At 37.8% G+C, this 17,512-nt stretch overlaps 1 protein-coding gene across 2 annotated transcripts in view; it reads right to left on the minus strand.

The window, feature by feature from the left end:
• Positions 1 to 17,512, minus strand: part of LOC140746956 (hatching enzyme 1.2-like) — an 83,024-nt gene that overhangs the window by 63,817 nt on the left and 1,695 nt on the right. The window contains exons 3-6 of one of the 2 annotated variants that reach the window (XM_073079150.1): positions 14,657 to 14,766; positions 14,006 to 14,216; positions 13,575 to 13,711; positions 12,939 to 13,406 (exon numbers count right to left, since the gene is read on the minus strand). In XM_073079150.1, coding sequence (XP_072935251.1) covers positions 13,014 to 13,406; positions 13,575 to 13,711; positions 14,006 to 14,216; positions 14,657 to 14,766 — 851 coding nt within the window. In that variant the 3' untranslated portion in view covers positions 12,939 to 13,013. Of the gene's footprint in view, positions 1 to 12,938; positions 13,407 to 13,574; positions 13,712 to 14,005; positions 14,217 to 14,656; positions 14,767 to 17,512 lie in introns of those variants that run through there. The other variant, XM_073079148.1, reaches the window with a different exon arrangement.

Here is a 17,512-nt window from a genome sequence, read left to right on the forward strand (position 1 = left end):
TGGTATTCGACGCAGCGGCCAAGATTAACGGAGTCAGCTTGAACGACTACCTGCTGGAGGGGCCCGACCTGTTGGCGTCTCTGATTAAGATCCTGTTTGGTTTCCGCGAAAAGAAGATCGCGGTGACGGCGGACATAGAAGAAATGTTCCTCCGAGTGAAGATACGTAGCGAAGATCAACCAGCCCAGATGTTCCTGTGGCGGGACGAGTCCAGTGAAGCCCCGCGCAAGTACAAGATGACGTCAATGATATTTGGGGCCTCGAGTTCGCCGTACCTCGCTCACAGCGTGAGAAACAAGAATGCCGCCGATTACGAAGAGGGATACCCGGAAGCTGCGCGAGCCATAAGGGAACGCCATTACATGGACGACTATTTAGATAGCTTTCAGTCAGAAGAGGAAGCTATAAAGGTCATAAGGGACGTCATTCATGTACACGAACAAGCCAGCTTCAATCTGCGGGGATGGAACTCCAATAGCCCAGCTGTCCTCGCGAGTATTCCCGACACGAAGAAATCGAAGAATGTCAACGTGCAACTGACGACACACCAGTCGGAGAAGACCCTGGGACTAAGGTGGAACCCGAGCGAAGACACCATAGGCTTCAATACGGACATCAAGAGGGTCCCCACCGAAGTCAAGTGTCAACAGCGAGCACCGACCAAGCGTGAAGCACTGAGCGCCGTCATGTCAATCTACGATCCCCTGGGCCTCGTAAGCCAGTACACGATCACCGGGAAGATATTGCTACAGCAACTATGGGTCAAGAAGGTCGGCTGGGATGAAGAGCTACCTAGGGAGGAAGCCGAAGAGTTCCAGCAATGGGTCGCCGGACTACAAGACATCTCGAACTTGGCCTTACCACGTTGCTACAGCCGCGACATGACTCCGAGCTCAGAGCTACAGCTGCACATATTCAACGACGCGAGTGAACAGGCCTACGCGACCACGGCGTATTGGAGGATCACCCATAAGGATGGCACCGTGGAAGTTGTACAAGTCATGGGCAAGGCTAAGGTGGCGCCGTTGAAGTTACTCACGATTCCCAGGTTGGAGTTACAGGCAGCACTCATCGGGGCGCGTATGGCGAGCACCATCCTGAAGGAACACGAATGGAAACCAGGGCGAGTCTACTACTGGACGGACTCCAAGACGGTACTTCATTGGATAAGGAACGATAAGAAGAAGTACACACCGTTCGTGGCGCATCGACTGGCGGAGATAGGCGAGCTGTCCCAAGTGGAAGATTGGCGATGGGTGCCCACGGCCGACAACGTAGCCGACGACGCCACGCGAATCGAAACGAAGAAGATCACTGGCGCAGACCGATGGTTCACCGGGCCGTCATTCCTGAGCTTACCAGAGGAGGAATGGCCTACCGAAGCTACAAGCAGTGACACTTCAGAAGAGGCGGCGTACACCATCACCACAGACGACATCACGGACCGCATGGGCTGCCTGCCGGACATAACGAGGTTCTCCGCCTACAGACGACTCATAAGGGCCACAGCGCTAGTTCAACTCTACGTACAGAAGCTAAGAACAAAGAACAGAAGCCTGCTGTTAGAAGTCTCCCACATACAAGACGCCGAGCTGCGGTGGATACGACAAGCACAACAGGACTCCTTCGGCGAAGATCTACGTAGACTGCGGGCTGGACAACACTTACACCGGCATAGTAAACTAGCGAAGTTGGACCCCGTCATCGAAGAAGGAACACTGAAGGCCCGAGGCAGAATAGGAGCCTCTAAGACGTCGACGCACTCGAACCGACCTGTAATATTGGATGGTGGTCACCCCTTCACACGCCTACTAGTGATGGACTACCATCGAAACGCCGGACACGCTAACAACGAGAGGGTCGTAAACGAGCTGCGACAAAAATACGTTATATTTCGACTACGACCGACAGTAAGAAAAATGGCTAAGGAATGTCAATTGTGCAAAATAAGGAAAGCAACGCCGCAAACACCGCCACGAGGGGACTTACCAGAAGAGAGGACAAGTCCAGGGCATCGACCGTTCAACTACTGCGGCGTGGATTACTTCGGCCCCCTAACAGTCACTATTGGGCGCCGACATGAGAAGAGATGGTGCGCACTGTTTACCTGCTTAACTACACGAGCAGTGCATTTGGAGTTGGTGTCATCGCTGTCGACCGACTCGGCAATTATGGCACTCCGAAGGATGGCCGCCAGAAGAGGATGGCCACAGGTGATCTTCTCAGACAACGCAACGAACTTCAGAGGTGCTGACGTCGAGCTAAGAAACGCGTACCGGGCATGGGGTCCGGAGCTACATAACTTCTGTCTACAGTATGGAACCAGCTGGCGTTTCATCCCACCGGGGGCTCCGCACATGGGCGGGGCATGGGAGCGGCTCGTGCGGTCAGTCAAGACCGCGCTGAGCACCACACTGAACGAGAAGTCACCCAAAGAAGAAGTCCTTCAAACCCTACTGGTGGAGGCCGAGTACTGTGTCAACGCTCGGCCACTCACGCACGTCTCCGTGGATCCCGCCGACTCAGAAGCACTAACCCCCAACCACTTCCTGATTGGGTCGTCGACCGGGCTGCCGCTGACGGGACCCTGCGAGGAAGCCGACCGCAGCGTGTGGAGAAAAGCACAGGCGCTGGCGGACCAGTTCTGGGGGCGGTGGGTCAAGGAGTACCTGCCGACGCTGATACCTCGAGGACAAGAGACAAGGGCATCACGACAACTACGGGTCGGCGACCTGGTCATCGTGGTCGACAACACGCTACCCCGCAACACATGGCCACGCGGCATCGTCGAGCGAGTGCACGAGGGACCCGACGGCATCGTTCGCTCAGCAGACGTGAGGACCAGGGGAGGAGTCTTCAGGAGGCCCGTGGTGAAGCTCGCCGTCCTCCAGATAGGGAGGGCTACGACGGAGCTGCGCCGGGGGGAGGATGTTGCGGACGGCGAATAAAATAGTCTTAAGTTGTGATTATAAATTGTTTTTAAATGCATAAATTGTTATTTAGTTAAGGTTTATGTTATATTACGTTTTGTTATGTATTAGAAATAAGTTTTATGTAAATAAATAAAGGAAAAATATAAAAACCCCTAGGATAGAAAGAGAGGGACATGTATGAGCGAGATAGCGTGTTAGAGAGAGAGGGCTATAGGAAGTGAGCGAGACGGGAATAAGAGCGACTGCTGCGTTAGCCCCCCGTCGGTTGTAACACTCACTTTGCCACTTAAGGTGGCTAGAAATAGGGTCCGGCACGCTCCGGAAAAAAGAAGAATATTGTGAATAAATGGTCAAGAAAAGAAAATACAGGAAGAAAAATTCAATTGGAGTTTTTATTGCAAACCCGTACTCAACAGATAATATCATCGCAACTGGCCACAAAGTACATGGTATACATAAATTTAAACAATTGTCAAATCACCGATATGTAATTTGACAATGTCAAATAAATATTGGCATAGAAGACTAGCCCGTACTAATCCGGAATATATGCGAATTTTAAAGAATATTGTGACTCGTCTTGATGATGTGAACATTACGACGGATATGTCGACTAGTAAGAAACCATTTCCAAAACTCTGAACGGGAGCGAACGATCGTACATACAGGTTTATGTGGTTCCATGGAAGCTACTTCATTCAACGGTTCAAGGTACATGTTATTATTTATCGACGAATATACTCGAATGACACATGTTAATTTTCTCAAACATAAGAGTGAGACTTTACGAAATTTACTAGCAAGTCGAACAAGTGTATGAGATCAGATGGTGGAACGAAGTTTTGTAATAGAGCTTACGATATTTTTTGTCAACAAATGAAATTCTACATCAGAAGGCGATATATAGTATATACCACCAAACAGAATGGTATGGTTGAGAGAGCTAACAGAACTATTATCGAAAAATCGAGAAGTCTATTATAAATTGAAGCGAATTTGAGCAAGAGCGTTAAATACTGTGATTTATATCAAAAACCGGAGTCCGACGAAGGCAGTGAAAGACCGCGTGCCACTACAAAAATGGTCTGGGAAACGAGTAGATGTTACCCATTTATGCTTATTTGGATGTGCGGCGTATACTCTTATACCAAACAGAAAAGACGAAAATTGGATGCAAAGTCAAAACCAATGATTTTTGTCGGATATTCATAAGAAGATATCGATTATTTAATACGAAGACACGTGAAATCACAATCAGTCGAGGTGTTAAGTTTTTAAGTTAGGTGTTAAGTCGAGGTTTAAGATGTTTTTCCTGAGGATAACGGGAGTAATTCCAGTTGTCAAAATATTAACTTTTTCGAGTTAATTTATTGTCATGTTCGAATGAAAGTGATGATGAATGAAGAGAGTGCATGACTGTGCGGGTGTTACAGGTGATATAGGTGTACGTTTGCCTGCGGTTACAGATACAAGTGAAGTAAGTAATGTGACTAATGCTATGACGGATGTAAGCGAGTCTGAAGTAATGGAACGTGAATCTGTTGATATAAGTAATGATAGTAATAGGCGTTATCCTGTTAGAGAGAGGAAATAAACTGAATTTTACAACTTTTTAACATGTGATTTAATTTCAGAGAGTGGTCCTGTAATGGCCTGAGTGTAGGCCTGATCGTAATTTGTGCTAAAATAAAATCAAACTTGAATTCTTGTTGGACCTCCGCGTGATAGCATGCTTATAGATGACTGAGTGATTATTTGAGACCAAAAACAATGTATTTTAAAATTATTGCAAGCGTTTGGTATGTCCGTTTGTAAGTCCGTGTCAACTTCAATGGAGGTTGATTTGAAATAAACAAAAGGTAACTCAGATAGTAACAGTAGTCTACCGTGTCAGAGTTTAGAGATTCAACTATTTAGCCAGTTCCACGAAACAGTTATGTTTGGTAGTATTTTTGTAGAGTTTTGTTATAGGTGGGTAATATAGATAAAGGGGGCGTATTGTAAGAACCTTTTTAATATAAATTGTAATCTATATTACTGGTTGTGTATAAAATGATATTGTTCGGTGACTCAAGATTAAAATAGAACTTAATAAAAACGTGGTCTAGCGGAAAATATGTTTTATTAATATACTCTTCAAATAATAATTCTTACAATAACTACAAATATTGCCTACAAAAAAGAACGCTCATTCTCGTAAGACAGTGAGGGGGCTTTAAAAAAATCTGTTGTTGACATTCAAGTAATAGAAGATTCCGGAAAGGAAAAAAAGTAGGCATACCTACAAAAAGGAATGAGATGCCATCAAAAACACTGCTTGTAAAAAAATCCAAGCCTCGCCATTCAGCTCTTCCACCGTAAAAAGTCGTAAGATCCATGGAATCCAAGTCGGCTGATTCATACAGACTCTACTTAAGAGACCTTCCGTCTTAAGGTATTATCTCACTATCTAACCTAACAACATCTCATGGGACCATATCAATATTAAAAATATTTTATGTTTCAAATAAATAGATTGGACTTGGCAATCGTAGTAATGTTACTCGTGTGCTGCGATATGATGCGATTAAAACACAATGTGAACTGTTTGTGGTATCACCGCTTCCAGCAGCACCACCGCTAGATCAATTTTTGCGTCTTAAGCGCTGCTATGTTCTAGTTTCAAGAGTGCGGTAAGGAAGATATACTTTTCCGAGGCGTTCCAGCTTAGTCTGCTTCCTCTATATTATAAAAAAAAAACAATGTATATCACAAGTATATGTATATTAAATTAAATTAGTTTGTTTAGTACGATTGCCAAATCCAATCTATTTATTTGAAACATAAAATATTTTTAATATTGATATGGTCCAAATTCAAATTCAAATTCAAATTTTTATTGCTCATGCATACAGTACATAATTATGGTGTTACAAGTAGGGTATTCGAACATGCATGTACCCTGCTAGGGCATTGCAATGAAATACATTCACATTAGCTCATATTTATCTTAACTTAGAATCGTCATTGTTTATATAAAATGGAAAATACATTATTATTACATTTTAATAGGTTCATATCAATAAAATGTCAATATTTATACAAAGTCAAATTAATCAATTATATAAAATTAATATTAATGTAAATTGTATGTATGTAAATTGTATTTAATTAAGTATAGGAATGTCAACATTATCATTATTTAGGTTAAAGGTGAGATTTTTATTGAAGTAGATTGTAGGTATAGTCATTCAAAAAATTCTTGTAGTGAATAATAGCATTTACTTATTAATAGTTTCCTTAGTTTGTTTTTAAATGTAAGCGAGTCTTCATCTTGGATTTCTTTCGGAATTTTATTATATATTTTGACGCACATAGAATAGGGTCCGGAGCCATACATTGCTAGTCTAGATTGTGGTATTGCGAGTTTGTTCGGATTTCGTGAACTATATTTTTTTGTTTCATTGGAGCAGACAAATAGATTATTATGTTTTTTTACAAAGTTGCATATTTCTATAATGTACATGGACGTTAAAGTTAATATATTGAGATCTGTGAAATATTTTCTACAGCTTTCCGATTGTTTAATGTTGGCTAATATCCGTACGCATTTCTTTTGTAAGGTGAATAATTTGTTAGTGTCTGTGCTATTTCCCCAGAGTATTATGCCGTATTGGAGCCACGCGTGCGCATATCCGTAATAAGCGGACTTAGCTGTTTTTAAGTCCGTAACCTTTTTTAACTCATACAAAGCGTATATACATCTTGATAATTTTGTTGATATGTATTGGATATGATTTTTCCAGTTGATATGTGTGTCGATGTGTAGGCCTAATAATTTAACGCTATCTACACATTCTATATGTGTGTTATGAATTTGATAATTAATATTTAAGGGGCATTTCTGGTGAGGTCTAAACTGTAATATTTTTGTTTTGTTTATATTTATTTTTAAATTATGGTCGCTTAGCCAGGAATTCACGTTATCCAACAGGGTGTTTAACTTTTGATTCAGTAGCGAATCATCAGAGCAAGGAAATACTAATGAAATATCGTCAGCAAATAGAATACTTGTGGTGTTTACGCATTTGGGCAAATCGTTGATATATATTAGGAATAATATACATCCCAGCACGGATCCCTGTGGTATTGATTTTTTAAGTTCTATAAATTTTGATTTTTCTTTTGTTATGATACCTGTTTGCATGTCGTAATGTTCTATTTCGGTGTATTGGGTACGGTTATTTAAATATGAAGAAAACCAATCGTATGCTGTTCCTCGTATGCCTATTCCGTGCAACTTCTTTAGGAGGATATCATAATTAACCCGGTCGTATGCTTTACTCATATCTAATAAAATACCTACGGCGTACTTTTGTTGGTTTAATAATTGCAAAATTTGTTGTATATATTTAAACACTGCCAGTGTAGTCGAGCGATTTTTCCGGAAGCCGTTTTGACTCTCATCTAGAATATTATATTTTTCACAGAAGAAATAAAGCCGGGTAGTCATTACTGTTTCAAAAATTTTTGAGAAGCTTGACAAGAGAGCTATAGGACGAAAGTTGTTGCAGTCAGTTTGATCGCCTTTTTTATGGATCGGTGTGATTTTCGATATTTTTAATAGATTCGGTACTACACCTTCCGAGAGAGATTGATTTATTAATATAGTAAGAGGAGGGCTTAACTCGTTTATGCACTTTTTTATTAGTATCGGGGGTATTTCATCCCATCCAAAACTATACTTGCTTTTTAAATTTTTAATAACAGATGTAATTTCTTTTTGTTGAACAGGTCCGATATATATAGAATTTTCAGTGGGGTGTATAACGGGTCTTCCTTGAGGAATGTGATTTTCGTCACTTTCCCCCGTTGTCGCAAAGAATTCGTTGAAATAATTGGTTATAATTGAAGGATTTGTTGTCATATTGTTATTTATTTTAATTTTTAAATTTTGTTTCGGTTTCTTAATAAATTTATTTGTATTAACTTTTATTATATTCCACATGGTTTTTGCAATATTCGTTGATTTCTTTATTTTGTTTATATTCTGTATCCTTTTTGACTTTTTTATACTTTGTTTTAATATTTTTTCATATGTTTTATAGTGATTATGTAGTATAGAGTTTTTAGTTTGTTGTGTTAATAGTTTTAATAGACGTTTATGTTTACATGATACTTTTAGTCCACGTGTTAGCCACTTTTTTTCGTGATATGGTTTTAATATTATTTTTTCCTTTGGTATATGATTGTTTAAAATATTTTGTATTTGCATGTGGAAGATTGTATAGTTATGGTTTATATCTTTGTCGTTTGTTAGGAGTTGTTTCCAATTTGTCTTTTCCAACTGGGTTTTAAATTTTTTTATGTTATCTTCATTAAATCGTCTTTTTTTTGCATACCAAATATTTCTATGTCCTGATCGTGTTTGTGTTTCATATGTATATATCACAGCTTTATGATCCGAGAACCCGTAATCGTATACATTTATTTCACTTTTAACGTTCTGAAAATTTGTAAATAATAAATCTAAACACGTTGCACTAGTTTTTGTAACTCTTGTGGGTTTGTTTACAAACTGATGAAAGTTATATCCTATCATCATGTTCAGTAAATTAAGACTTTGATTTGACTTTTCTAATATGTTTACATTAAAATCTCCTCCCAAAATTTTGTTCCTTTTAAAATAGTGTAAGGTTAAATATTTTTGGAGTTTCTCCAAAGAACTATAAAAAATTTCGGAGTGACGGTTTTTTTCTGGCCAGTATATGACTATTACAACTAGATTAAGATTAGAAATTTCAATACCACACGTTTCAAAAACGTATTCTACTGACATTTTAGATACTTCTTTGAGAACAGTATAATTTAGAGGTTCTTCTAAGAATATACATACGCCGCCGCCGTCGTGTTGTTGTCTACAGTATGATGCTGCACAAATATAGTTTGTTAAAAACAGTAAGTCTCTTTTAGCTTCTGTTATCCATGTTTCCGTGAAACAAATAATTTTTATTGACTTATCGTTAGCCAATTCTGCTTCTACTAGATGTCGCTTGTTATTAATACTTCGAATGTTCTGGAATATTATTTTCAAATCAGTCGCGAAAAGTGTGATGTTTTGATGGTGGTTTTGTGTAATTTCCTTTCGGAGTTTGACGTGTGATGTCTTCATCGCTGTGGGCAAGTCTGTGGCTATTGTAACTGTTATTTGAAGATTCTTCTATGATACCTGGTCGATTTTGTTCTAATGTTTGCGTTTCTATACCTTGTGTTTTATTTTTACTATTGTAGTGCAATGTGTCCGTCTCGTAGGTCAGTTTAGTCTCTTTTCCATTGATAAATAGTATATTATTTTTTATTATTGCGTGGTGTCCGTTTTTCCTTGCGTCAATCATTGTATTTCTTAATTTCTTGCGTTCCAATAAGGTCGATCGGTCCAGAAACTCAGATATGGCCAACCCTGTGTTTCTTAAACTTCCCTTGTTTCTAAGCAAGAATTTTGTCATACTTTTACTTATAAGTTCTATCAATAGTGGCCGGCGGTAGCCCTTTTTTCCCAATCTAGAGACATCCTCAATATATCCAGTTAGGTTCACTGCAAAAAGGTCTTGGAAAATGTATATGATTCTATCGTGGAGTTCAAAATCGTTTTCCCATTTGTGTTCATCCAAGCCGTAGAGTACTATGGTTTTTTTATCTGTCTGTTTCATTATTTCGGGGAGTGATTTTACCAGTGAAGTCTCTTGCGTTTTTGATAACTTGTGTTGGATTGTATTTATTGTACTTTTTAATTTATTGTATTCGTTTTCTATTTCTTTGATTTGTGTTTTTAAGGTATTTAATTCCTTTTTGATGTTATCTTGTTCGTAGCTTAAGTTGTTAATGTTTTGCATTAGTTTCTTTTCTGTTTTAGTTAGAGCGTTTGTAATTTCGGTTTTAATTATTTCCTTCAGTTCTGGTATTATAGATTGTCTATTTTTTTCCAACTTTTTGTCTAATAATTTTTCCATTTCCTTTATAATTACTTCAGTTTGGGTCATTTTTTGCTGACTTTTTGGCGTAGATATTGTGTTCATATTCATGTTATCTAGAGTATCACCCAGAATGCTTGAATCATCGTCTGAGTGTATGAGATTACTTTGTACGGTTGGCGCAAATTGGTTTTTCCTGATTGTTATATTCATACTATCTTTGCGCCTGGGAGAAGGTGAGGAGCATTGTGGGATTGCTGTATTATCGGAGGAAGTAGTTGCTTGCTGTTGTCGAATTGGGGTGTTTGTATTATCCGTCTTTGGTAACTTATTATGGCATAGTTGACAAATCCACGAGTTTAGTACATTTTGTTTGAAAAGTTTACTTTCAAAATGATTTATTGAAATATTGGCACACTGTAAGTCATATTTATCTTTACACGATCTACATGTAAGGTGTTGTTTCTCCATAATTGGTTGTAGACATCCTGCGCATGAGTGTTTATGTGACGCCATCTGGATTTCGTTGCTATAAAGCTTGTATAAGTTTCGTTGATTACTAAGCTGGTATACTAGCTAATTAAATAGTTCCGGGTCAAGTGATAGATGTCGTGGTTGACAATTTTTAGAAATAGTTTTTGGGCGCTTCAATAGGTGTCGTTAGTTGTACGACACGACGTTGTATGACAACTAACTAGAGTTCAAAGTCCAAAGTGCTTGTTGTGATTTGAATTAGTAATACGTTGAATGAAAATTTAGTTTTTGGTATTGTTCACTTTTTATCTGATTTTTTAGGCACTTTGCAGCGATTATTTTACACTTTGACTTCAATAGTGCCGTTTCCTTGATGGGTTTTCTTGTATTGTCGGTTTTTCTTGTAATGTATTGTCTGTTATTTTTAGTTGTATTTTCTCACTTCACTTATAGTTTTACACTTTGATAACACTTTCACAATAAATTTAGTATTAGTAAGGTTGATTGAGCTATATTTCACTGACTTATGTATTGATGTCTATTTTTAAGAATTATTTAACACGGAGCTAATGTTTACAGTGGCACAGCGCCATCTATCCTCAATGTCCAATGTCCCATGAGATGTTGTTAGGTTAGATAGTGAGATAATACCTTAAGACGGAAGGTCTCTTAAGTAGAGTCTGTATGAATCAGCCGACTTGGATTCCATGGATCTTACGACTTTTTACGGTGGAAGAGCTGAATGGCGAGGCTTGGATTTTTTTACAAGCAGTGTTTTTGATGGCATTTTTTATATTTCGTAATACTTGTTTTATGTTTTATAATATTAATAAATAATCATCTACAAAAATATAGTATTTCATTATTAATTATCGACGATTATACTCGAATGACACGTGTTTATTTTCTCAAACATAATAGTGAGACTTTAGGAAATTTCAAAAATATAAAGTTCGCGTTGAAAAAGCAACTAGCAATTCGAACAAGTGTATGAGATCAGATGGTGGAACGAAGTTTTGTAATAGAGCTTACGATATTTTTTTGTCAACAAATGGAATTCTACATCAGAAGGCGATATATAGTATATACCACCAAACAGAATGGTATGGTTGAAAGAGCTATTATAGAAAAAGCGAGAAGTCTATTATAAATTGAAGCGAATTTGAGCATGAGCGTTAAATACTGTGATTTATATCAAAAACCGGAGTCCGACGAAGGCAGTGAAAGACTGCGTGCCACTACAAAAATGGTCTGGGAAACGAGTGGATGTTACTCTTATACCAAACAGAAAAGACGAAAGTTAGAAAATGCAAAGTCAAAACCAATGATTTTTGTCGGATATTCATAAGAAGATATCGATTATTTAATACGAAGACACGTGAAATCACAATCAGTCGAGGTGTTAAGTTTTTAGAAGATGTTTTTCCTGAGGATAACGGGAGTAATTCCAGTTGTCAAAATAGTAACTTTTTCGATTTAATTTATTCGATGATTTAAGTTATGTCATGTTCGAATGAAAGTGATGATGAATGAAAAGAGTGCATGAATGATGCTGGTGTTACAGGTGATAGAGGTGTACGTATGCCTGCGGTAACAGATACAAGTGATATAAGTAATGTGACTAATGCTATGACGGATGTAAGCGAGCCTGAAGTAACGAAACGTGAATCTGTTGATATAAGCAATGATAGTAATAGGCGTTATCTTGTTAGAGAGAGGAAACAAACTGAATTTACAACTTTTTAACATGTGATTTAATTAAAAAAGTGGTCCTGTAACGGCTTGAGTGTTGGCCTAATCGTAATTTGCGCTAAAAGAAAATCAAACTTGGGTTCTTGTTGAATCTCCGCGTGATAGCATAGATGACTGAGTGATTACTTGAGACCAAAAACAATGAATTTAGAATTATTGCCAGCGTTTGGTATGTCCGTTTGTAAGTCCGTGTCAACTTCAATGGAGGTTGATTTGAAATAAACAAAAGGTAACTCAGATAGTAACAGTAGTCTACCGTGTCAGAGTTTAGTGAGGGGATTGAACTATTTAGACAATTCCACGAAAGAGTTACGTTTGGTAGTATTTATGTAGAGTTTTGTTATAGGTGGGTATATATAGATAATAAAGGGGGCGTATTGTAAGAACCTTTTTTATATAAATTGTAATCTATATTACTGGTTGCGTATAAAATGATATTGTTCGGCGACTCAAGTTTAAAATAGAAATGAATAAAAACGTGGTCTAGTGAAAAATGTATTTTATTAATATACTTTGCAAATAATAATTCTCAAAATAACTACAAATATTCCTTACAAAAAGAACACTCATTCTCGTAAGACAGTGAGAGGGCTTTAAAAACATTTGTTGTTGACATTCAAGTAATAGAAGGTAGGAAAGGAAAAAAAGTAGGAATACCTACAAAAGGGAATGAGATGATTTTTCTTTTTTAAACACCAGATTACGTTTATACATGTATATAGTCACACATTCATTTATAATTTATCATCTTGTTTTGAACTCTGAAATTAGATTAAGAAGTAAGGTTAGGTTAGGTTAAGAATGAAAAACTTTGTGCTTTCAATAAATGTAATTCAAAAACTTTCAGTAACAAAGATATATTTTAATTTAAACTTCTCAAAATTTACAATTTAATAAAAAAATATTATTGTTCTGGATCAAATTCTTGCTGTTCTGGTTCATATTCTTGCTGTTCTGGTTCATATTCTTGCTGTTCTGGTTCATATTCTTGCTGTTCTGCCACGAAATCTTGTTCTGGCATGAACGGTTGCTCTGGCATGAACGCTTGCTCGGGCTTGAACTCTTGTTCTGGCATGAACTCATCTTCATGCTCTGGCACGTAGTATTCTTGTGGAGGCAAGTCTTCCAGCTTTATGTCCTCGACCGGCTCGACGTCCTCAGCGTGAACTATTTCTCGCAATTGCTCCAAACTCTTGATGTCGTTCCTCCAGGCGCCAGGGCAGTTGTAGTGCCTGTTGGTCCGCATGAAGTCAATGTGGGTCACGAATTGTACCTGTCCCAACTGCCCGTTGTAGTGCTGGAATATAAATTCACAATTAAAAATATAAGTTCTACTCGTATCATTTTTATGTAGGTGTAATATTGAATTTAATTTTAAATCTGTCATTTTGTTGTGACAGCAGACGTTTGACGTATTACTGAGCACTTATTCTAACATATTTCTTGTGTATAGCTTTATACTTACACGAGTAGGCAGAAGAGTAGCCCGTCCATTGGTGGTGAAGGCGTGGGTTCCGTAATGCATGCAACTACTATATTCGTAAGGCAGCCCGTGGTTGGAGACGATGCGATTATCGAAGCGGTAAAAGTTATGCGCCATGCCTGTGAGGTAATTAAAATATGAAGTTCACTTTGTGGTGAAGTATGATAAGAAGGTTTTTCATATGCGCGTTGCAACGATCGATTCATTTTCACACATTTGTCGTCATCATTGTTGACCCCGGTAATTATCATTAAGCTGGTCAAGGGTCTTTGAAACGGGTGTATTAAAAGGGTTTAGAGTGTAGCCCATGTTAGCCAAGTGTGGATTGGTAGACACAGTTTAAAGATTTTTGACGGATTGTTCAGCCATACCCGAATTCTCAAAGTCAGAGACTATTGATGCAAAATACTAACCGCGTGTAATATTCTCCCAGAAAATGCGAACATAGTTGTATCTGGTGTAAGTGGACTGCATGTGGAACATGCCGATGACGTGGAACCACTCGTGGACAATGATAACGGGTATGAAGCAACCGCGACCAGGCGTGTTGCGAGCCAGGTTCATGGTGTGGACACCACGGTTGACATCGAAGCCCACACTGGCGTAACATCCATCAGGTCGACCCTGCAATAAAGTAGAGCTTCAATTGCATCCTTCACTTCTATTCTTATACAGCAGCAGTATGCTATTGTGATTTGTTCAAAGAGAAATATCATCGTTCTGATGAAGACTAAACTTTAAATTGTAATTTTAAAGAAGTTCTAATGCATTCATTATAAGAATCCATTGATACGCGATTCGATTACTCATATGTAACTAATTTCAGATAAGTCAGTTAATAATAAAATATGAAATGAAGTTTTACGTTTTTTGTACTTTAGTTTCACTGGGATTTCCAGTGTCGTGAAACCCTTGGAACTGGTTAGAATTAAAAATTGAAATTTAAATTCAAAATGCTTATAAATGTCTGTCTTAGACGGTTCCTGGTCAGAAATCGTTTGCGTGTTGATCAATAAGGTACTCGCTTCATTCAGTTAATAAGCATTACGAAATAATTTACTTACAGTAAGCCTGACAAAGTTCCTCTCGTTGGCATTTCTATGACGGAAGCGGACACATGTGAAATGACTGATCCAGTTCATCATCGCAATAATGGCTTGTTGCTGCTGAGCAGCTGTAACAAAGAAACCATTATAAGACCCGCACTGCTCTGTTTGCAGTAGAAATCATTTTCCACCATATGGCTCATAGTAAGCAGCAATGATGGGATCGAGATCCTTTTTTATATATAGGCAAAGCAGACGAGCAGTCCACCTGCGAAAGCATGATGGATCTTTCTCCTCAAAATCATATAATATACGAGTAATAGTCGTAGCCTGAGCCTGTCTTTTTTTCTAGATCATATTATTTATTTAAACTTCAATTTCTTAAAATAAATATAATGTTTTAAACAGATCCGTGTTTAGTAAAATAAAATAATCTTAATAGTAAAAAAATATATTTATTAATTACTCGTACATCCAAAATTTCAGATGTCTAACTTCAAAACTGACGGATTCCATACATTCTTTAAACCCCTATAAGATCAAGAGGGAAACTCTTGAGGGTAGAATTATGAAAATTCCTTTCTTAGTAGTCATTTAAGCTATAATAGAACCTATCTGCAAATTTCAAGACGCTAAATGTAGTAGTTTCGGCTGTGCGTTAACCGCTAGGTGTGTAAGTCAATCCGGCTTACATTTTATAAAAAGTAGCCCTATGTCCTTTCCCAGGCTTTAAATTATCCATATCAAATTTAATAACACACGGATTATTAAACACTGATTAATAAACAGGACGGACAGAAGTTATTTGCGTTTAATATTGGTCGTGTTAGCAAAGAATTAGAGTAATTAAATAACTAAAATTACTAATGGCGCTCCATTCAAGTCAATTATTTCATGATAACTTTTAGACTATGCGGTCAAATTACTTATAGTCCGGTCAAGTTAGACATTGAAATAGCAAAAATTCCGGGAAAGCTGAATTTTCGTAGAGACCTTGGGTTTACCATTACAAATAAAGTGTCAAGAGTCCCCATCGATCTGACGTGTGCGTCGGCAATTATTCGGGGTCAAACGTAAAAATTTTAGGTTTTTTGGATTTTTCTCAAAAACGGTAAGTTTTATCGAAAAATACCTCAGGCCAAAGTTGTAGCTCCTAAAATTCTCTATAAAATGGTGCTAATATTTTTTTTCTCTGAAACCAATAATTATTCAGATATTGCGCTTGTACGAATTACGTTTTACATGATATCCACCCACCTGTGAAATAGCGTACATAGCGGGGTTTTTTAACATGGTTTCCCTGGGGGGACTATCCCAAGAACCTTTAAGATGCTATTTTCAGGGACAATACTTATTTAATAGTATGAAGATTATTGATATTGGTTATTGAGTTCAACTGTCGTTCTAATTTTTTGTTACATTAATCTGATTTATTCCCTTCATATTCAACTGCAACAATCACGTTTTCTTCTATTTCTTTTTCTTATTCTTTCTTCATCTTTTTCTTCCTCTTGCTGAATGTTTAGAAATTGTTTAAATGGAGACGAATCAGTTGTCTCTTCATCAGATCCTATACCTCTCTTGTATTTAATTAAACATTTGAGCAAGATAGACCTTGGCAATTGGTACACGCTGAAAACACTGTAACCCTACTTTTTTACAGCCACATTTGGCACTACGACCTTTTTTGCAATAGCAAAAAATAGTGTTAACAAGTTTTTCTCGAATGGGGGTCAGTAAAGTTTGAATCGATTCCAAAGTATTATTCATTAATTTTGAACCCCAGTTTTCAGGGTTCAGTTGATTGCCTTGCCATGTCTGACCTGATACAAGTGTTGAATAACAGATGCCGATGTTGGAGAAGGAAAAGATGTTAAGTGTCTGTACTTATCTACGCATAGATATATCTATGTATCTACGCAATAATTTTTGGAGCTCCATAAATAGTAAGAAGAAGCCAAATTCCCTTCGTAATTTGATTATTGCTTGAGGTGAAGAAACAATTCTTCAGTTCTTCGGCGTGTACCAATTACCAAGGTCTATCTTGCTCAAATGGTCCATTAAATACAAGAGAGGAAGATTCATGTGATTTTGATGACAGAGACAACTGATTCATCTTCGTATGAACAATTTCTAGACATTCAGCAAGAGGAGGAAGAAGAAGACGAAGAATAAATCGAAGAAAACATGATTATTTAAGTAGAGTATGAATCAAATTTTTTGAATGGGATAGAACTCTTGGTGGTTCGACTCCGGCGGCACCACCGCTACACCTATTTCTGCCTCATAACAGCAGTGTTAAGCGCTGCTGTGTTCTGGTTTGAAGGGTGTGGTAAGGGAGACATACTTTTCCGAGACGTTCCAACTTAGTTAGTCCTCAGGGGTAGGGGCGCATTTGTGACCGACTTTAGGTAGGAATATCTAATCCTATCTGGGGTTAATTATACATATCTATGGGCGGCAGTAGCCACTTACCATAAGGTGGACTGCATGCTAGTCTGCTACTCCAATATTATAAAAAAATATATTAAAGTAACAAAGAAATTAGAACGACAGTTGAACTCAATAACCAATATCAATATTCTTCATACTATCACTACATCCTAAATAAGTCTTGTTGCTGGAAATAACATCATAAAGGTTCGTGGAACAGTCCTCCCAGGGAAACCACGTTAAAAAAAACGCGCTGAGTATCCTATTTCACAGGTGGTGTGGAAATATATGCATATTATGTACACATAATTCTTACAAGCGCAATATCTGATTAATAATAGGTTCTAGAGAAAAAATATATAAGGACTATTTTGTAGAGAATTTTAAGAGCTACAACTTGGTCCTAGGTAATTTTCGATAAAACTTACCGTTTTCGAAAAA

This window comes from Epargyreus clarus, unplaced genomic scaffold, assembly GCF_041222505.1.
Source record: "Epargyreus clarus isolate Ecla_fem2 unplaced genomic scaffold, WU_Ecla_fem_2.2 ptg000014l, whole genome shotgun sequence".
NCBI classification, from domain to species: Eukaryota; Metazoa; Arthropoda; class Insecta; order Lepidoptera; family Hesperiidae; genus Epargyreus; species Epargyreus clarus.